This window comes from Gigantopelta aegis, chromosome 10, assembly GCF_016097555.1.
Source record: "Gigantopelta aegis isolate Gae_Host chromosome 10, Gae_host_genome, whole genome shotgun sequence".
Lineage (NCBI taxonomy): Eukaryota > Metazoa > Mollusca > Gastropoda > Neomphalida > Peltospiridae > Gigantopelta > Gigantopelta aegis.
In genome coordinates this window covers 64,713,235-64,735,865 of record NC_054708.1, presented here as the reverse complement: position 1 = coordinate 64,735,865, position 22,631 = coordinate 64,713,235, and the positions used below count along the sequence as shown (strand labels likewise).

At 38.1% G+C, this 22,631-nt stretch overlaps 2 protein-coding genes across 2 annotated transcripts; one reads left to right on the top strand and one right to left on the bottom strand.

Annotated features, from left to right (window-relative positions):
* Window positions 1-6,311: 6,311 nt before the first annotated feature.
* LOC121383954 (torsin-1A-like) lies at window positions 6,312-8,806 on the top strand. Its single transcript, XM_041514068.1, has 2 exons — window positions 6,312-6,792; window positions 7,747-8,806. Exons 1-2 carry the CDS (start codon window positions 6,635-6,637, stop codon window positions 8,657-8,659), a joined length of 1,071 nt encoding a protein of 356 aa, XP_041370002.1. The 5' UTR covers window positions 6,312-6,634; the 3' UTR covers window positions 8,660-8,806.
* Window positions 8,807-8,953: 147 nt separating this feature from the next.
* LOC121383753 lies at window positions 8,954-22,328 on the bottom strand. The gene is made up of 4 exons (XM_041513850.1): window positions 22,265-22,328; window positions 16,471-16,686; window positions 13,973-14,215; window positions 8,954-9,590 (listed from the first exon to the last, which is right to left on the bottom strand). Exons 1-4 carry the CDS (start codon window positions 22,326-22,328, stop codon window positions 9,331-9,333), a joined length of 783 nt encoding a protein of 260 aa, XP_041369784.1. The 3' UTR covers window positions 8,954-9,330.
* Window positions 22,329-22,631: the final 303 nt, after the last annotated feature.

The following is a 22,631-nucleotide window of genomic DNA, read 5'->3' as shown; positions in this document are numbered from 1 at the left end:
TGAAAGTATAATAATTTGGCGATAAATAAACACAATAAAATCCATAAAATGATAATATCACAGTTCACAACAGCACTAGGGGCGAAATGTGTGATTTCATAAAGGACCACTCGTAACGAAGGTGACTAAATTTGACCACAAAGAACATGTTTCAATAGCGTGTATGTCCACCATGTGCAAGTTTGCAAGGAATATTGGCGTTTTTATGGTAACGTCTTCGGCAATTTTCGTAACTTTACGGAAAATGTCGAAATACACAAATGCATATACGGCACGCTCCCACTGGATCCGCGGCTGACCGGGAATAAAAGTAGTGCAGAACTACCATCCATTGTCCGTCACAGGCAGGATTGATGATGCAAAACATTAAGTACATAAAAAAAAAATATCCGTGCATTAAAATAGCAGCCAGTTCTTTGTCAATTTCAAAAATTAATGTCACGTCTTAACGACATCCTTATTCGATGTTTAATGAAATTATAAAAATAATTTGTAGTAAATAAAATTGTTTATTTTTGGGTGGGATAGGGGTATTTAATTCAAGGTAAAATCGTTACATTTCACAAGAAAAATAAATCTTTTGATAATTATAAATTGGGCTATGTTCCGTTTCGGCCAATGCAACACGACTGATATATCAAAGGCCGTGGGATGATATGGTGCATACAAAAAGATCCCTTGCATGCCTTGGTACTAATGGGAAGATGTAGCGGGTTTCCTCTGAAAGATTATATGTCAAAATTATCAAATGTTTGACACCCATTAGCTTCTGATTAATAAAGCAATATGCTCTAGTGGTGTCGTTGAACTAAACTAACTTCTTCTTTTTTGTTATGCAGCTCTAATCTCGGGGTTTATGTACATGTGTATATTGTTTAACCATTTGGAATATACCTAGTTTTGTGTTTACATCGGCGAGAGTCTATGAGTTGTTATGATTTAGCATAATTTTAAGGGATTCCTAATTTAGGAATATAATATTATGTTGTTACTGTGAAACATGAATGAAAAATATTTAGGGGCCACAGCAGGCTTGTGACCGTCACTGGCGTAGCCAGGATTTCATATTGGGGGAGGCCAAACCACATTATGTATGTATGTATGTATGTATTTATGTATAATTTTATAAAATTAATATAGTAAAAAAAAAGGCAAAAAGTTCTGATTGGGGAGCATTGCTCTCGTGACACACACCCCCACACACCGCTACGCCACTGGTGACCTTTAACTTTCTTTCTGCATAAGAGGGGTCACGGGACCTCTGTGAACCTGTCCCCTGTACCCGCACCTGTTTAAAGCAATATACTCGTGTTTGTTAATAAATGTGATATTTTGAATATATCGCTTTCAAATGCTTTAAATGTTTAGGGTGTATACTACCAAATCAAATCCCATAGACGACTTTAGGGTGTATACTACCAAATCAAATCCCATAGACGACAATAGTAACATGTGGCTAAAACGCCTACCTACAGCGTATCAATCAACATAAACGCCACGGATATAAATACTACCACCCCTCACACTTAAAGTGAATCAGAAAAAATTAGTGGTCAAGCTGCTCGTTTCTGAGATAACGGGTAGCGTCTATGACTACCCTAGTTCCGCACCAAATCGAGTACTTTTCATATATGTTTCAAGCACAAGGCTACTTGACACATTGGTACTAGATGAAATAAAATTGCATATTTTTTTTTACCCAGATGAAACTATTACCGGTGCACCTCGAACTTTGACCCAGCCGGAAGTTATTTGGTCTAGTACTACCTTTAGAGCGTTACATTGTGTGACAATGGCTGTCATTTTGAAATATACGCAGTACTGGTCATGTCCACGTGTTCATAATTTAACAACAAGAACAACAACAAAAAACAACTCCGAAACGACAGTTCGCTGGGTAAACGCCAACTACACGCGTAGTTAGCCAGTGTAATGAATCAAGTCGAAACTTGAATTGAAAATATTGGTATAGAAGAATTACATTGGCATTGATCAGTGTATTTTGTAAACCCCTAAAATCATAGGTTAGATGCAAGAATTACTTTTCTGTACCACGTAATGAGGAAAGTTACTGACATTTTCTCGATTTTGATGGCACCAATGACGTCCCTGGCCTTTAAAATCATGGTGTAGATGCAAGAATTATTGCACTGTGTTAAGTAATAAGTACGTTACAGCCATTCCCCTTCCCCCTCTTCCCTCCCTCACAGAGTGAACATCCGGAGAGAACAAATATACACACAATTTTATACAAAAGTCAAAACATGGCGTTTTGCACCAGAACTATACGTGAATAAATCAAAATCAAAAGTACAGTCTCCAAAGTTAGTTAATAAGGACAGTCAAAAGTTAACGGTTGTGGTGCTGATGAGTTGTAAAACTTAAGGCCATAGATAAACTTGTAACTTAAACTTGGTGTGCGACTAGTACAGGGAGGAGGGAGGAGTTCAAACGCCAAGCTCTTAATTGTATTCAATGAACTTTTCAGTGTGAAAGAACAATATACGCCTGTACACGTGTGTGTGTGTGTGTGTGTGTGTGTGTGTGTGTGTGTGTGTGTGTGTTTATGTTTGTTTGCGCGTGTACAAATGAATTAACTGGGCAAACATTACAACCGGTAGTTCAGTATTACAGTAGGTTTTAGGACTACCAAAGATTTTGAAAGACGATTGGAGTCGGAAGTGAAATTTGAAAGTTGACGGTTTTTTATCAGTAAATCGGAAATTCAAACAATAAAAATGACTAAAAATAAAACAATAACAACTGTATGACCAACAAATTGATAGAAATAATGTTCCATAGTGATTAATGGACCTTCCTGGAAATTGTCAAAATCGAGAATGACACCCCATGCACGTGTACGGGACAAATGGGTGATGCACGTGCAAACTATGGAATGTGTTTCGGTGTGTTGATAAACAGACCTGAACGTTCTTTACTAGGATGTCTGTGGTCAAAATGTATGTTCGGTCTAATAGTTGATATTAACATTAATATTTCAGGTTCCCCTACTTTGTTTGAAGAGTATATATATTTTTATATTGAATTGAACTGAATTGGTTTACAAACATGTATTACTGACACTCTTAGTTCTATAAGGTTAGGAGCAACCGTGTTGTCATAAAAACAAATCGTCAAGAAAACATTTTTAGTAAAGCCCTTTGTGGAAAAGTGTTAATTTTTTTTTTCGAAACAGTGTCTTTAATTAATATTTTTTTATCACCACATATGCCTGACAAATACTCTCTCTCTCTCTCTCTCTCTCTCTCTCTCTCTCTCTCTCTCTCTCTCTCTCTCTCTCTCTCTCTCTCTCTCTCTCTCTCTCTCTCTCTCTCTCTCTCTCTCTCTCTCTCTCTCTCTCTCTCTCTCTCTCTCTCTCTCTGGAGACAGCTTCCAAGAGAAGATAAGTTGAACAATAGAAAAAATGGCAGCCATGCTACAAGTGTCCTTGTGGTCCAACTATTGTTTGTTGTTTTTACAGAAAAATCAATATACACCTGAAATATTAATTTGTTGTTTTACTAGTCTTTGAGCGCTGTTTGAAAAGGGACAATCAAGTGGTTGCACTGAGAATGATACGTCTGTACTAAGGTCACTTCGCACCACAGGTGAACGGTCTACTACTGAGTTCAGTTGATCTATAGCTGAAAACAAATTTATGTAGAAAAGCAATGACACCTGATAAGAAATCACCAAAAGCGACCCAGGCTTAATAACGATTGCCTACGTACAACCACTAACCCTCTGTCCTGAACACAGTCCAGATAGCTAAGGTGTGTACCTGAACCATATTTGTATGTAAGCACAAAAATATGTATAAACAAGCAAACAAAACCACAAGGGTCGTGATAAACGTTTTATTTTCTGAAATAAATGTACCACCTGATGCACATAATCGAATTCTAGGTTTGCGAAACTTGTAGAATAATATGTCCTATTATATGTGTGGTGTTATTAAAGTTAAACGTTGTTCTACTAGAAATAATCACATTAAGCGTTTCTTTTTTAAACCACAGAATGAAATTAAATAATTTTCAATCACCCAAAATTTGTTTGTAATATTTAAAAATTTCCATAAAAGAACGAATATCAACCCAAACCGGATCTACTTATAGCTTTTCCCATATACCTAACCCTAACCGGATCTACTTATAGCTGACCCCATATACCCAACCCAAATCGGATATACTTATAGCTGACACCATATAACAACCCAAACCGGATCTACTTATAGCTTTCCCCATATACCCAACCCAAACCGGATCTACTTATAGCTTTTCCCATATACCCAACCCAAACCGGATCTACTTATAGCTGACCCCATATACCCAACCCAAATCGGATATACTTATAGCTGACCCCATATAACCAACTAAAACCTGATCTACTTATAGCTTTCCCCATATAACCAACCCTAACCGGATCTACTTATAGCTGACCCCATATAACCAACCAAAACCGGATCTACATATAGCTTTCCCCATATAACCAACCCAAACCGGATCTACTTACAGCTGACCCCATATACCCAACCCAAATCGGATATACTTATAGCTGACCCCATATAACCAACCAAAACCGGATCTACTTATAGCTTTCCCCATATAACCAACCCTAACCGGATCTACTTATAGCTGACCCCATATACCCAACCCAAATCGGATATACTTATAGCTGACCCCATATAACCAACCCAAACCGGATCTACTTATAGCTGACCCCATATACCCAACCCAAATCGGATATACTTATAGCTGACCCCATATACCCAACCAAAACCGGATCTACATATAGCTTTCCCCATATAACCAACCCAATATCTACTTATAGCTTAACCTATATACCCAACCCAAACCGGATCTACTTATAGCTTACCCCATATAACCAACCCAAACCGGATCTACTTATAGTTGACCCCATATACCCAACCGAAACCGGATCTACTTACAGCTTACCCCATATACCCACCCCAAACCGGATCTACTTATAGCTGACCCCATGCACCCAACCCAAATTAGATATACATATAGCTTACCCCATATACACCTCACTTTTGCCATTTAAAAATCCTTTATACACGACAAAATGAAATATTCACCTGAGAGCAATGAATGAATGAATGAATGTTTAACGACACCGTTACTACGGTAATGGTAACGAACAAGGTGATGATCAACATCAATAGAAAAATTCAAGATATAAATAAAAACAGTGTAAAGAACTGTGCAAAAATACAAATACAAATATCACAGATATGATACTGACTTTTACTCTAAACTTCAATTTGTGCTGTATTGGCCATTCCCAAAGAGAATGTTACACCCCTGCACCACGGTGAGGTTACAGCACGCGCAAGGGGAACACCTGAGAACTGCCCATATCTCGACAATTATTTCAATACTTCATATTTCGAGTTTAAAGCGTGTGAAGAACATTTAGCAGTGTTGTGTGTATGTGTGTGTGTGTGGATATGTGTGTGTGTGTGTGTGTTGTCCATACCACAAACAGAAAGAAAAAAAGAAGTGTTTTATTTAACGACGCACTCAACACATTTTATTTTACGGTTATATGGCGTCAGACATATGGTTAAGGACCACACAGATACCACAAACAGAGCCGTACCCTGATCAAAATCGGGGGTGGGGGCACTACTTTTTATAAACAAATGAAACACTATACAAATTAAACCCTGAGGTGTGTATGCTATTTTGTGGAGTTTAAAAAAAGATGAGATTCTCAGGGGGGCAAACATATGATCATTTTGACACTGTTTTGAAGAGGAAACCCGCTGTCGCCACATAGGCTACTCTTTTTTTCGACAGGCAGCAAGGGATCTTTTATTTGCGCTTCCCACAGGCAGGATAGCACAAAGCATGGCATTTGTTGAACCAGTTATGGATCACTGGTCGGTGCAAGTGGTTTACACCTACCCATTGAGCCTTGCGGAGCACTCACTCAGGGTTTGGAGTCGGTATCTGGATTAAAAATCCCATGCCTCGACTGGGATCCGAACCCAGTACCTACCAGCCTGTAGTCCGATGGCTTAACCACTGCGCCACCGAGGCCGGTATATTACTAACTAAATAGTATGCTGAATTTACAGATTAGAGGAATTCATCCAATAAAAATATTATATATAGAGCTAGACATGGATGGTTATGATCGCTTTGTTAGGGAGAGATATGGTAGAGAGTTATAACCGTCCAAATGCAGGCACGGCGGAACAGGTGGAGCTGGGGGGGGGGGGGCTCTACCCCACCCCCACCCCAATAATTCTGAATCAAAAATATTATTGGTAGTAAATCTTTTAGGCAGAGATGCATTTACTTGTAGAATGCAGGAAATTGCATTTTAGGACATCCAGTTTTTAACATTTTACGGGGGAGCATACTCCCGAATCCCCTAGAAACTTTTATTTGCTTTGCGTCCTCGACCTCAGTCAGCCCTCCCAATGTCTACTTGCTTCCGCCGTGCCTGAAATGTCCGTTATATCGAATATGAGCCATGAAAGTTCCACTTTCTTCAATTAATACTTGGTAGGAGGGATCGGAGCATTCATATTTATGGGTCATAGTTTGATCCATATATTGCATACATACATTACCATATACATTAACATTGTCGGCTATGGGATATGTTTTGGTATAGTACAACCTGCAAATGTCGCAACATCACAACTGTGGGAATATGTTCTACTTTCGTTTTCAGAAATGCTCTGTCCCGCTCAGTCTATCAGCGTTACTATTGCTTCTTCAGAACTGTTACTGTAATCTGTGCAATCAAACATCAAAGGTTAGTGTTCGTAGCTGAGAGTATTTTTACAAACATGTGTAAAACAATTAATACGTTTCATATTACATGTCCCATTATTAGTTACACAACGAGTGAATCCGGGAAGTTCGTTGGCAGGGGACATAATCTCGTGTATATTCGTATTATAGAATATAAGTATTTGTATTTTTCCTTTTTAAAAAACAACAACAGAAAATATAAATATCTATATGAAATTAAATAAAATACAGGAAGCGTAAAGAAAGGTTTTTTTTTTTTTTAACCAGGTTCATAGGAACGATATCTGGAGTGGAAAGGGGCTCAATCACTAGTGGAGGGGGTACAGTCTCTAGTGTGTGTTAGTGGAGGGGGGGGGGGGGGCACAAGCCATAGTTTTGTCTTTATTAGTCCCTTACCGGTGCAACCGGAGGTAACTATAGCTTTCATCTCTGTCCGTTTGAAATTAAATAAAATACAGGAAACGTAAAGAAAGGGGTTGTTTGTTTTTTAACCAGGCTCGTAGGAACAATATCTGGAGTAGATGGGGGCACAATCACTAGTGGAGGGGGTAGTTTCTAGTGTGTGGGGGGGGGGGGGGGGGCACAAGCCATAGTTTTGTCTTTATTAGTCCCTTACCGGTGCAACCGGAGGGAACTATAGCTTTCATCTCCGTCCGTTTGACTTTCTGTCTGTCCGTCTGACTGTCTGATCATCCGTCTGTCCCACATGTAGTTTCCTGATGTTTTTTCAACAATGTTTTTCACATATTGAGCTGAAATGTTGTGTATAGCTTTATCATGTACTGTTACAGATCAAGTTTGACTTTCATGGCGATTTACCAATTTGTAACAGAGTTATGACCTTTGGAGATATGAACATTTGTTTTGAAAAGCCTGAAGATATCGAGCTGTATGATAAGTATATGATGTCAATAACACGGTGAACCGAGACGTAACTTTAATATTTTTCTTACAGACTATTGTTGGTGCTGTCCACATTCCATTGTTTCAAACATTCCACGATGATAGAGATAGTGAGCTTCGGAGTACTGCTCGCAGCCGCATCCTATTACATACTCCGCGGTCCAGATCTGTGCGATACGTATAGGAAATTCGACATTTATCAGCTCAAGGGAAAAATCCACTCTCATGTCTACGGCCAGCATATTGCGTCTGACATGGTCCCGCGTGAACTCAGCCGATATTTTGAAACGTACCACTTATATTATCAGCCTCTTTTCCTAGCTTTCCACGGCGGATTTGGTGTTGGAAAAAACTACATGGCTGAAATGATTTTAGATTTTTTTCCACAAAAGACAAAAATCCTCTTTACAGCCGAATTAGATTTCCCGCACGAGCATCTTGCTGGAAAATACGCCAAAGATGTGGAGCGGCGAATCGCGTCGACAGTTTCCGAGTGTCACGTGAACGTCATAATTTTTGACGAAGTCGACCGAATATCCGACGTGGTTATGGCAGGAGTCCATTCTGCTCTAAAACGACTCCAGGAAAAGAAGAAAATGCCAGTAATTATCTTACTATTAAGCAACGGTAATTCGCAGGATATAAATAATGTGGTGTTTACCAATAAACTGCAGAGAGAAAGTTTAAATCTTCATAATTTTGAATTCATACAAAATGGCGAAAGGTGGTACTCTTCAGAGAAGTGGATGAACACGAAAGTCGTGTTTGTGCCATTTCTTCCACTAGATAAAGGGCATGTGACTCAATGCATATGGGATGATTTGCGATTAAAACGCATAAAATCTTCACCAAAAATAATAGAGGACGTTATTGAAGAATTAACATTTCATTCACAAAATGGATTTAGTTATTCCGCGACTGGGTGCAAACGCGTTTCCGAGAAAGTGGATTTGGTAACATTGTAAGATGAATTTAACTTTGTAGCACTATTAATAATTTAGGGTCCTTTAAACATATAGGCTCAGTTGTCAAATCATAGATACGCTATCCATCTAATATTTTTTAATGTTATTATTTCAGCATAAATGCAAAATAAACTGCATTTAACTGCGTCACGATGTTAACCTATAAATATGATACTTTTAACGTTGATAATCTTTTCTTTTTTTTTCTTCTTTTTTCTTTCTTTTTTTGAGAGGGAGGTGTGAGCGGACACATGCTAGCTATTTGTAATACGAGAAATAAATTCCAAGTGATATTGCAATCTATAAGTTTACTCAAGGCGAAGATTGTATACATGTATAAACCATTTAGGTAATCAGTGGCGGATCCAGAAAATCCATTTGGGGGGGGGGGGGGGGAGATGATATGAGGCGGAATGCCAGAGCAACTTTGGGGGAGGTTTGGAGGGGGATGAAAGTTAATATATGATAACATTATAAATGTCGCAAAATTTAGGGGGGAACCGGGCTCCTGCCCCCTCCCTAGATCCGCCACTGGTAATAGATCTATAGTAAGGCTGGTGGCGGAAAGTAGGTGGGGGAGTCCCTGCGCCGTTTTTGAAGCTGTAGTTGTAGTATTAAATAGTTTTTGATGCTCGTGCTAACAGCAATCACCACATTGTCGTCGTGAGATTCTAACAAAGATCTTCGCCGTAGTAATCCCATTTGATGTCGTCTTCGATGGTGTCCAACTTGGTTGGGTTCGGAATGAGCTGGCATTCTTTGTCGTCGTCGTTGTAGTTGAACGACAGACATGTCCCGTTTCGCAAACATTTCGTCGAACACTCCATTATGTTGGAAACACCTACACTTCCATTATTGTTATTTCCGGTATTTTCGACTACTAGCCTCGTTCCGGCAGATTTGTGATAAAGTGCTGGATATTCGCAATTATCTGAAAGACAAAAAAAAAGAACCAGTGTTGTTTTGATAATTGATTGTCGTTGATTATGTATCGACTGGCATTTAGCTATGATCATTTATCACTTGTTTGAAAGAAAACGGGAATCTCCTATTATATGGCTCAACAAAATATTGTCTTATAGGTAATAGTTATAGCATGGAGTCGGTGGCACGAGACGAAGTCGAATGACAACCGTCTAAATATAGTTAACGAATCGAAACCATGTTACAACAGTTCTGTACCATGACTGATGTGCTGCGTATCATTTGTAGGATCATAGGCGTTCACCGGCGTAGCCAAGATTTTAGATTGGTGGGGGTACCACTATTGGGGGGGGGGGGGGGGCAAGTCATGCGCTTTATGTATGTGTGTATGTATGTATGTATGAATGTATGATTTTATAACAATTTAATACAGTAAAAAAAAACGTTTGATGGGGGGCATGGCCTCCGTAACTCCCCCCCCCCCCCCCCCCCCTCCTCGCTACGCCATACCGGTTCAATGTATTTTCAGGGGGAGCATGACTCGGCCCCCTTGTACACTTCGCTCGCCACACTCTAAGAGTCTAGACCCCTCTTGTCAAAATGTCTGCACGTGCGCCTGGAATATCCGCCGAAATCTCTGTAGGCTAACTAATAGCCACAGCGTGGGCACTTTCTAATAATAAAATAATAAAATTCATGGACGATGATATTCCAATCTAATCTGCTGTCGACATATCAGTTTTATTTATGGACATATAATAATATATGTACAAATTTCCGGATGTGTTTAAGCCTACTAATGTTTAAATTCTTACAAATGATAGTTTTCTATCAAAACTTAAAAAAGAAAGAAAAATCAGTTTGGTAGTTTGTTTAAAGAGGAACGGGGCGTAACCAAGTGGTAAAGCGCAAGCTCTGTCGGTTTAGAATCGATCCACGTCGGACAAAAGATACCTTGCTATTAATGGAAAAATGTAGCGGGTTTCCTCTCTAAGACCATATATCAAAATTACCAAATATTTGACATCCAGTAGGCAATGATTAATAATTCAATGTGCTCTAATGGTGTCGTTAAACAAAACACACTTTAACTTTCTCTAAAGACGTCTTAGCTCGAACCTCTAATCATCCTCCCCCAACCCCCTATAGTCAAAACATTGTACATGAGCCTAGTCATGGTATAATAGACCTCGTTCACATTCCCATTGCGCATGTGCGCAAAGAGTACCGTCCCTTGCCGAATTGGACGGTATCGAGGCTATATACAAATTGGGGGGCATGATCGACAGTTGTCATGAGCGTCGTGAGTAGCTTCGTAGAAGCTGTGAATCTCTAGCGACCAACGTACATATTTCGTATAAGATGTTAAAATGGCTGCGAAAAACGGTCTACTAAAGTTTACATCGGAATGGTCTAAGACCAAAAGCAGTGAAAGATTAACTTAGACGAAGTCTCTGGAGCTGCCTGTCAAGGGTATTTTAACAACGCAAAATTAAAAGATTCATACAATAAAATTAACTTTAGTGGAATGTGTTTTTTTTACTTTTAACAATTAGAATTATAGTTAAATACTCACGCGGATTTCCAGTGATGTTTAATTCTCCACATGTATCAGTATTTAAAATTTAATAAAATATGCCTCCCCTTCCCCCTAAAAACCCCCAACAAAACCCCTAACTTACATAGACCTTTATCACAGCTCTATTTTCCTCTTATCGTTTCATTAAAAAAAGACGGTCGTACAATTACTAATCATTGTTATATGTCTATCCACAAATTATTTATTTATTTACTTATTTATTTATCTTATTTTATTTATTATTTTATTTTATTTTCACTGTCATTTATATCAGATACATACAACTTCACTTGAAATAATATCTGATATTTACGAAATTTTAAAACATAATTATTATATGAGCCGTCACAGGCGAAAACCTACAACTTAGCATTGCGTCAGAAACCGAGTAAACACGGCTCAAAGTTTGACATCACATGTAAACGTGGAAATAAAAGTTGACATGCTGTTTGCGTTGTTTGTTTTGAAGAATTTAGAAGATGACATCTTCTTCTTTACATGGAGATCAGTTTGAAGTAAAAATATATCTGTATGTACAATAGTGTTTGGTTACTATTTTGTATTTTGTACCTGAGAACATTGGTCGAGATCGTTAGCGATACCATCAGCTCTTTGATACACATTTACAAGCATAGGGCGAAGTCCTATATATCGATATCGATATATCACACATTTTTATAACGTACATGATTATACATAACAAAGTGCAGCAACTTTTCCATAGTGGTAGACCCATGCAACCCGATACGATCCTATTTTGATGTTGTGTCTAACTTATGTATATAACTTCAGACCCGTAGCCAGCATGATTAGCGGGGAGGGGGGGGGGGGGGGGGGGGGGGGGGGGTGGAATCGAAATTTCATGTAAACGGAACTCATCAAAGGCGCGGAGCCGTAGACGGGGAGGGGGGGGGGGGAAGAGGGGGTTTCCCCATGCCAAACAATGAGATGACGCCGGGGCGTAGCGTGATCTGGACCTGGGTGTCGTCCGAACCCCCTAGCCTACGCCCCTGTACACGAACTTTTGTTGCGAAATATACGTTAACAAGTTGCATTAAGTTATGGTATCATACTATGCGTGTAAAATGGCCTGGTCACAGAGCCACGACAAGAAACCGTTTGTTTTCAGTCGTACCAATGTATTAATAATAAATGATACATGGCATACTTCTCACATCCCACAAACAAGATAGCATACACGACGTCCTTTGACGGATCATTGGTTGGGACGGGAAATAATCAAACGGGCCCACTGAGATGGATCGAACTTTCAGCAAATGGAACCTCAGACAGACGTTCTTGTTACGTTATCCCGGTCATTTAGGGACAAGGACTTTTATATATAAAATCCGATTTTGTTTTTCATTTGAGAGAAACTCTCAATCCCCCCTGGCTACGGGCCTGACATGGTACTTAATATGTTTGCTTCAAACATTCAAACGAAGTACTTTATGACTGCGCATAATAAACCCTCATGAGTTTATAATAAGGAGACCATCCTGAGTTTGTAGCTATATTATCAAGCTGTCGGCTAGTCTAATCTTTTATAAATAAAACTTCGAATTTAAATAGCTGTATATGCAATACAGTTACATTTCTGACCATTCTCAGGTCGGTAGCAACCAAGAAGTCGGAGGTGTGTGTGTGTGTGGGGGGGGGGGGGGGGGGGGGTGACTATAGCCCCACTTTTTTAAACCCGGTTTAAAATATGGCTTTTGCCCCCCCCCCCACCACCAACTAGACTGTGTCCCTCCACTACATATTGTGCCCCTCCTCTCCCCCAATTCCAGATATCGTTCCTATGGGCCTGATTCTAATATTTTATATACCATAGCTCAACTTTCATATGTATCATTTAATTTTATTCCAAATACCGAACAAAATTTTAAATAACTTGTTGAAAAGAAATCCCGACAAGAATCCTGAATGTATTTATCTGTATAATGCTTTATAAATATTTAAATTATGTTAACTACAATAAATATCTGCATACATACACGCGCGCACACATTAATATTATTTCAGCCCATATCAGATATTTATTGCCTACGGTTTGTCGGGCGTTAACAACAAAATATTTTTTATTTCGTGATAAGCAATAATTCACAAATGTCTCCAATAAGTCTTGTTGGATGTCGACAGAATGTTCGGGTTCCCTACTGATAGAATAATTAATCATGAAGATATTCACATTCCTATTGCGTGGCCTCCCATTGTCTATGCCCCCCAACTTGTCCACAGGTCTATTTTTGCGAGATCTCGCGTGAGTTCACGGTTTGCGTCCTCGAGTTTCCCCGCAACGGGCACATGCGCAGTGGAATGTGAAAGAGGTCTATTGCCCAAATTGGAAGTTCTACCATAGTTAACCGGCGTGTTTGTCAGGCTACAACCCAAACTGGTCTTACAGTTACAGCACAGGCGACATCAAAGAGAAAGACGTTGTCGTGGTACAAAGTAATTTGATTGTTCCTGAAAAATACCTTATTCATCCACATATATCATCCTCATTTCCACATTTGTGTATAGAAGAAACCTATGACCAGAAAGTGATACACGTGATAATAAATCAATCAATCAATCAATCAATCAGTCAGTAAATCAATCAATTAACCAATCAATCAATGGATGGACCGATGAAAAAAGAATGAATATTGTGTGTGAGTATAAATAGATTAGAGACTTTAAATGAATGATTGAATGAGAGTGAATGAATGAATGAATGCATGAATGAATGCTCTGACGTTTACAAATTAAATTAATAATTTATACAACATTTACTGTACCTTAGAACTCGTGTGTTTAACGCGTACCTGTAGGAGTGGCAAATGCCTCCACTTCACACAACTGCAGAACGTCATACACGTTACCTTTCATTCCCCACTTGGTAACACGCAGAAATCGTCCAACTAAGGGCGTGACACAGTGGAACGCCCGTGTCTCGGATACACCCAGGTACCCGCTTGTGAAATTACTGCACAGCTGCGAAACAGCCGTCTTACAACGTGAAGGATTCTGGGTAAACAGCTCTATGGCCAAACTGTGCATAAGTTGCGCTGTTAAAAAAAAAAAAAAAAAAAACCCCACATAAAATGAACATACTCGAAAATAAATAAATAAATAAAATAAATAAATAAATAAAATTCTACTACTACTACTACTACTACTACTACTCCTACTACTATTACTACCACTACTACTACTACTACTAATAATAATAATAATAGAGTATAATATAATTTTTAAAAGTGGCATGATTCAGGAAATATTTTGTAAAGGACTAACGGGAAAATGGTACATGGACAAACTTGTCAAAAAGACATTCCAATGAGAAATTTTAATTTAAGAGGATTAAAAAAGAGGAATATTTTAGGGCAATCTAATTAAAATTAGCTCCACTGGTTAATTACTATTACCAGTAGAACTAATTTTAATCAGATTGATTTTAGGGCGGACGGGTCAAACCCTTAGATTCGCCTCTGGTGTAGTTGTTTATCAGGTAAATTGCGGTTATTGTAGAATGTCTATATATATTCTACAATAACCGCAATATACCTAATATATATAATAGGATCTGGCCTGGTGCCTATAAAACTTTAGAGTAGACTCGAGACTTTAATAGAGTCTGAGACACTAATGTCATGACAACGCCATACAAATTGTATGCGTGTGACGTCATTAGAGATTGAGTCTGGACTCGAGCACGGGCCCTGATGCTCTCAGCTCCATTTTTTCCCTCCCCATAGGTCTATGCCCATGGTACTACCCGTTGGTACCATTGGTAGCTGCCCGTGTGACTAACTGTTTTCAAGAGCACGTGCCCATCAAGACGTGATTTGGGTGTCAGTGGTGACTGACCGATAGACGTGTATCTCGGGTGACCCGACCAACCCTAAATGTATCTGTTGACCAAACACATTTTACTTAAAATCAAATCACACATGAATTAGACTGCCAAAGGGCAAAATGTCACTTTGTACTGAGACGAGTATAAATACATACATTTACACAAGACAGACAGACACACACGGACATACAGACAGACACACACACACACACACGGACAGACAGACGGACACACACACACACGGACAGACAGACGGACACACGGACAGACAGACACACACACGGACAGACAAACAAACATGCGCGCACACACGCACGGACAGACAGACAGACACGGACAAATGGTAAGAGAAACAGAGGGGCAGGAAAACCAATGCATGTTTGTTTGAAGTTAAAGTTTATTTTTTGTTTAACGACACCACTAGAACACTTTGATTTCTTAATTACCGGCTATTGGATGTGAAACATTTGGTAATTCTGGCATGTAGTCCGAGAGAAAACCCGCTACATTAGTAGCAAGGGATCTTTTATATTCACCAGTCCACAGATAGGATAGCACACACCACGGTCTGTGATGTACCAATCGTGGTGCACTGACTGGAACAGAAATAACCCAGTGGGCCCACCAACAGGGATCGATCCTAGACCGAGGGCGCATCAGGCGGTCACTTTACCACTGTGCTACTATACGTCCCGCCCTTAGAACATTGTAAACTATGATTACTTTCCCTTTGACACATGGTTATTACAATACTTGGTAGTTGGTACAGAGTGAAAGAAAGAAAGAAAGAAAGGAAATCTTTTATTTAACGACGCACTCAACACATTAGCAGCGAGAGATCTTGTATAAACGCCATCCCACAGACAGAGTAGTACATACCAGTCGTGGTTATTTCTGTTCCAGTCAGTGCACCACGATTGGTACATCATAGGCCGTGGTGTGTGCTATCCTATCTGTGGAATGATGCGTATAAAAGATCCCTTGCTACTAATGGAAAAATATAGCTGGTTTCCTCTCAGACTATATGTCACAATTAACCAATGTTTGACATCCAACAGTCGATGATTAACAAATCATTGTGCTTTAGTGGTGTCGTTAAACAAAACCAACTAACTGAAAGCGTTGTGTGTGTGTGTGTGTGTGTGTGTGTGCGTGTGCGTGTATGTGTGTGTGTGTGCGTGCGTGTAGGTGTAGGTGTGTTTGTGTGTGTGTGTGTGTGAGAGAGAGAGAGAGAGAGAGAGAGAGAGAGAGAGACAGATAGACAGACAGACAGAGACAGAGAGAGAGACAGATAGAGACAGACAGAGAGTGAGAAAAAAGTAAGACGATAGGGAATGAAGAGAGAAACAGAAAGAGAAAGAGAAAATATGATGTTAAAAACATGTCAATTCCATTGATTATAAGATTCAGTACACTGGAAACGAAACCAATGTATCTCTATATATCTGCTGTCATAATATTTACGGAAGGAATTCCTGTTTGTGATGTTGACATATGACAGTCTGAATGTCCCCATGAAGTCAATCAGATACCAGGGCATCATGTCGTAATGGGCTGTAGCAGAGCAGTAGTTTAAATCAGAGGCAAAACTCCCATCAACTGCAAAATCCGGATGTCCCTGTACGTAGATAGAACTGATATTCGTAGGCTTGTGTAGCGCCACGTTTATGACACTCGTTTCTGAAAGAGACCATGTCTTTTTAGATGAGTTTAATATTTTAAAAATTATTATATCAACCTTTTCTGTATATAATTATACAATATACATATGATTTTAAAATTAAAAAAACAAACAAACAAACAAACATCCAATATAAGAACAATGATGCCTAGATATAAATGACAGGAAATTTGCCTGGACAAGAAACGTTTACGGACAACGTCATACCATAATAATTCTAAGTAAGCAAAACTGCCTAACAATGTAAACTGGACTTGTAAGCTTAAACATCATAATTATTTTAGCAAATGAAGGCACACAGAAAACAACGTTTTGGGGTTGGGTTTTTTAAATTATTATAGTCGATATGGCTAAAAGCATGTAATATCATAGTATAATGCCTTCTTCGTTTGACCCATGTAACATTTAAAATATTTTTTAAATCATACTACCTTTAAATATTAATTGCTAAAGTTAGTAATATGATTACATTAATAGGATCGTTATAACATTTTATCAGTTGTGTGTGTGGGGAGGGGGAGGGGTGCGTGTGGTTTTTTTGTGTTTATCTTTGTATGTTGTTGTTGGGGTGTTTTTTTTTGTGGGGGGGGGGGTGTTTTTGTTGTTGGTTTTGTTTTGTTGTTGGGTTTTGTTTGCTTGGGGTTTTGTTGTTGTTGTTGTTGGGTTTTTTGGTGTGTGTGTGTGTGTGTGTGTGTTTTTTTTTTATGGATCCAATGCTTCCAAATAGTATTAATCATATTACATCCAGAAATAAAGTGTATCAGTATTCATATTTTATATTTACAAAACGAACTAAGTGGTGGGCCAATATATCCTGTTGTATAAGGACTTATTTGCTGGCAATATTCTACGAATGTTCTTATATTGAAACGTGCTCTGTCAATCTTTTTCATTCTGTTAATCATACAGTTGTTATTGTTTTGTTTTTAGTAATTTTTATTGTTTGAATTTGCGATTTACTGATAAAAAACGTCAACTTCCAAATTTCACTTCTGACCTCAATCATCCTTCAAGATCTTTGGTGGTCATAAAACCTACTGCAATATTGAACTACCGGTTGTAATGTTTGCCCAATTAATTCACTATTATCATATAACCATTCCCCACAGCTAATATACCTTACAATTTTGGCAACTGTAAATTCTTATTAGAGTTCCCCTACTTTTTTTTGAAGAGTATATAATACATGTAATACATAATATTTTAATAGCCACTCAACATCATTTATGAGTTATCATTTATGAGAGAGTCTCTGAGACGAGATACAACCAAGATATCATTAAAAATAGCTAGTAAGCAATAAAATGTGTTAATGTTTTTATCTTTACTATTAACAAAGGTCATGTACTCTGCCCAAATGTACACCATTTGTACACACGCAAACTAACAAACACAAACACACACACACACACACACACACACACACACACACACACACACACACACACACACACACGTGTACGGGCGTATACTGTTCTTTTACGCTGGAAAGTTCATTGGATACAATTAAAAGCTTGGCGTATGAACTCTGTTAGCGAACCTCCCTCCTCCCTGTACTAGTCGCACACCAAGTTTAAGTTACAAGTTTATCTATGGCCTTAGGTTTTACAACTCATCAACACCACAACCGTTAACTTTTGACTGTCCTTATTAACTAACTTTGGAGACTGTACTTTTGATTTCTATTTATTCACGTATAGTCCTGGTGCCAAATGCCATGTTTTTACTTTTGTATAAAATTGTGTGTATATTTGTTCTCTCCGGATGTTCACTCTGTGAGGGGGGGGGGGGGGGGGGAATGGCTAGCATTTTTTTTTGACTATTAGAGCCTTTTTGGAAAACTGATATCATACTTTATTTAGATTTTATTGTTTAGATTATCCATTTCCATTTCAAGACGTAGTCCAGTGGTAAAGCGCTTGATTGATACGTGGTCGGTTTGGGATCGACCCCCGTCAGTGGGCCCATTGGGCTATTTATCGCTCCAGCCAGTGAACCACGACTGGTACATCATAGGCCGTGGTATGTGCTATCCTGCCTATGGGATGGTGCATATAAAAGATCCCTTGCTGCTAGTTGAAAAGAGTAGCCCATGAAGTGGCGACAATGAGTTTCCTTGCTAATATCTATGTAAACCTTAACCATATGTCTGACGCCATATAACCGTAAATAAAATGTGTTGAGTGCGTCGTTAAATAAAACATTTCCTCCATTTCCGTTTCTGGTCATCCTGGTGTTTTTAATATATAGTCTATTTTTAAGAGTATTTCACAGTTTAAACGTCATAGACTCTCGTTTCATTATGTTGTAACTTTATCCAAACGTGTCATAGGTTTATAGATTAACAGTAAACATAGTATCCATTTTCTACGGGTTCAAAATAAGGTCTGCGACTATAAATTAAAAATTTACGGAATCCATATATAACGTTGCTTCACATTTTTCGAAATAATGTTTATTATACTGAGTTCTGTAACAGTTTTGTTTTGTTTTCTTGTTGTAATTTATACATAGTCAGGGTTAAAAATGAACATGAAAACCATGGTCGCCAGCAGGGCCAGTTGAAAAACAAATCTTACTGGCCCTTCTCAAATTTAACTGGCCCTCCAAAATCAAAACCTATGAATAAAGAATAAAGTTAAAATTCATATAAAAACATGTTATTAAGTTTAAACCAATACCAATTCAAATAAAAATAAATTGAAAAAGAAATCCAGTATAAATAGAAAATGTTACTTTACAAAGTGCCATTAAATTATACATATTCAAACTCATTTTTAATACATTGTCTCTGAAGGAAAATATAATGAAGTACAGACTAAAGGTAGAACTGCGCATTCTTTAGTCAACTAGTCTGGGATTGGCAGTCCTCTTTGTGACGATGCAAGAGGGATGGAATAAACTTTGTGGCGATGCAAGAGGGGTGAAATCCCAGAAAATTATTCCAGAGGCGGATCTAGGGGGCAAGGGCCAGGAGCCCGGGCCCCCCTGCCTAAATTTTGCGACAGTTATAATTTTATTCAATATTGATTTTAATTTCCATTGACATTCCGCCTCATGTCACTGGGGTCCCCCTAAATGGATTTTCTGGATCCGCCACTGGATTCCCTGGGGAGTGGCTGTTCTCCTACAGACGAGGCACTAGATAGAGATCCATGGAATCATACCCATTCCACTCTGCTTTGTACTGATCGTGTATTACGGGTTTGTCATTCAGATGACCTTCAATGTTCCATCAATTGCCTTAACCTATGCAGTTTGGTGGTCATTTGTAAAACAACAAAAAAATGTTTTAATTTACATTGAACTTTTACCCCAATAAAATGTTATTTAAAATGATATGGGTTTTAAACTTAATACATTAATATGTTTTTATATGAATTTTAACTTCATTCATTATTTTTTATCTTTATTTTTCATCTTTATTTATTTGTCTTTATTCATTATTTTGACGATGTCAAAATATATAACATGTTCTATGTCTTCTTGTGCCAGATCTGTAGTGTGTTTCGGCGTATTCGATTCAGTCCCAGTGTGTTTCTTTTTTAACTAGTATCATACTCGCCATAATTGATGGTCGCCCAGCGGATTACCTTTGTAAAATTCTTAGTCGCCCTTAGCCAATAAAGGTTGCCGCGGGCGACCGGGCGACTGCTAATTTTCAACCCTGCATAGTAGGAATGTTACTAAGTTATAATGTGTGTAAAACATATATCATTTTGAGAGTATTCATGCTGAATACACAATATAAGAGTTGCATACGTAATCCTGTTAATCTGTATAATATGAGTTATTAAAACTTCAGAGCAAGCTTGATATACTCGAACATTCGAAATACACAATGTATAGTACTATGTACAAGTATATTTTGTCCAGTTCAGCATTTTACATTTTCGCACATTTGAATACTAGTAGTTTTAGCTGTGGGAATCCGTAATCGACTCAAAACTAACATTTTGTGCTGATGGAAATTCAAATGTCAAGTATCAAGCGGACGGAATGAGTAGCAACGTTATAACGATTATCACCAAGTAAACATCAGTAAAAATAAAGAAAACGGGGGGAGGTCGTGTTTAGTGGTTGTTGAAACGTTTCTTTCGAACTGATTTGAACAGAAAACGATTTGTCCGGTGTGGTATATTCGTTTACTAAAACAGCAAAATGACAAACAAAGTAAAGTACCTCCAGTACGACACTATTCAATAGACATTCATCAATTAAAATAACAATCTTACCGCAAATTACGAGAAGTTCCATGCCCAACAAAACTGAAATAAACATATTCAACTTCGTTGAAATAACTAATATTTGAAAAGTTTCGGCTGTATCAATACTTCTCGTGCAGATTACTGTAACTGAAGAAACCATCTCATTGATTGTTGTTAACAACATCAGTGGTCAAAAGTAACGGAGGTTCACACGGACGCATGAACTCTGGGGAATATTTTATAATATATTATTGAATATGAAGTTCGCCATATGTTTTGCAAAGTACAGTGTGATAATTAATATTATAGTAATTCTACGCGATATTTGGGTTGATTCTAAACAAATTGCAATAAAAGCCAACTTTTGTCCTAGTTATTCCTATGAGATTACTGTATATATCAATACGCAGTGAATGATTAGCAAGCCATGTGTGAAGTTACACCATGGTCACGTCTATTGTGCCACTTTGACGACACTCATGGGGGCAACAACAAAAAAATTCTTCGAAAAATGGACACGACATGATTGTAGACGTTTGCTACCAAAAACAATATCTACGTATATCTAGAATCTTGCCAACAAGCTATTGGGAAATTGCACATAACGATGCCCCTCTGCGATAATCGCTGTGTTCGCCAATTGCCCATAGAGTCGGTCTCAGATTTGGGCTCTTTAGGAATCGTTCACTTTATGTTTGAAGTTGATTCTAATTGAAGTTGTTCCAAAGAATCTGATGGTGCCGACCTATTTTTGATACAGTGTGACCAGCATGACCCAGGTCCTCTCAATTAGTTACGGGGGGGGGGGGGGGGGGGTCAGCAAGAAAAAATGCTTGTATAAAAATTTGAAAATGTTGGTCCATTTTGGATATTTTTATGTCGATTTTTATTAATTCAAGGATGGCTAATTTGATGAAATAATTTTCAAAATCCATTTCATATCCCCTCAATATCTTGTATATGTATTGTACTGTACATAATTAGATAGAAAAATACCGCCACAAATTGTGAAATTTTATCAGAAATGGCAACTAAAATACACACTTGGTAAAACAAGTTCGCAAAGAAACACAATATTTAGTTACAACATTAAGTTTGTTTAAATTTATGCATGTGTATTAAGACTTTTTTAAATTATTGATGATTAACATATGATAAATCACGCGAAAATGTTTTGATGATCTAGCAGTTGTTTAATAAATTATAATAATAAATGTGTTTAATGTGGTTTCTTCTCTCTTTTTTTCGCTTTCCTTTTTTTTTTCCCCCTTCCTTTTAAAAACTGTGTTCGATTCATAAATTATGCAAATGTTTTGTTTTATTGTTTTGTTTTTGGCTCTTCTCGTTTCTTTTTCCCCCTTTGTTTTACCTTCGCTATTTTTTTCTCGTATATTTGGTGTGGGAACCGAAGGGGTGACGGAGGGCGTAAACATCGTATACGCTACCACAACATGTTTGGATAGTGCTAAAAAGATGCAATGTGAGTATGTATCTCAACTAGAAAGGGTCTTTTCAAGACTGAGTTAGGAACAGACATTAGATGCATTCAATAAAGTGGAAAGCCACCGAACACTAAACTCTAAACCACCATTCCATGAAGGAATGGCCACATGGTTTAAAGTTTGTTTTGTTTAACGACACAACTAGAGCACATTGATTTATTAATCATCGGCTATTGGATGCCAAACATTTGGTAATTTCGACGTATAGTCCTAGAGATGAAACCCGCTACATTT

Coding starts and splice junctions, on each gene's coding strand:
- LOC121383954 (XM_041514068.1), top strand. CDS start 6,635: ATGTTTTGGTATAGTACAACCTGCAAATGTCGCAACATCACAACTGTG. Junction 6,793..7,746: donor TGTGCAATCAAACATCAAAG/GTTAGTGTTCGT, acceptor TTTTTCTTACAG/ACTATTGTTGGTGCTGTCCA.
- LOC121383753 (XM_041513850.1), bottom strand. CDS start 22,328: ATGTTTACGCCCTCCGTCACCCCTTCGGTTCCCACACCAAATATACGA. Junction 16,687..22,264: donor ACGAGAAAAAAATAGCGAAG/GTAAAACAAAGG, acceptor GGTCTCTTTCAG/AAACGAGTGTCATAAACGTG. Junction 9,591..13,972: donor GGCATTTGCCACTCCTACAG/GTACGCGTTAAA, acceptor TTTGTCTTTCAG/ATAATTGCGAATATCCAGCA.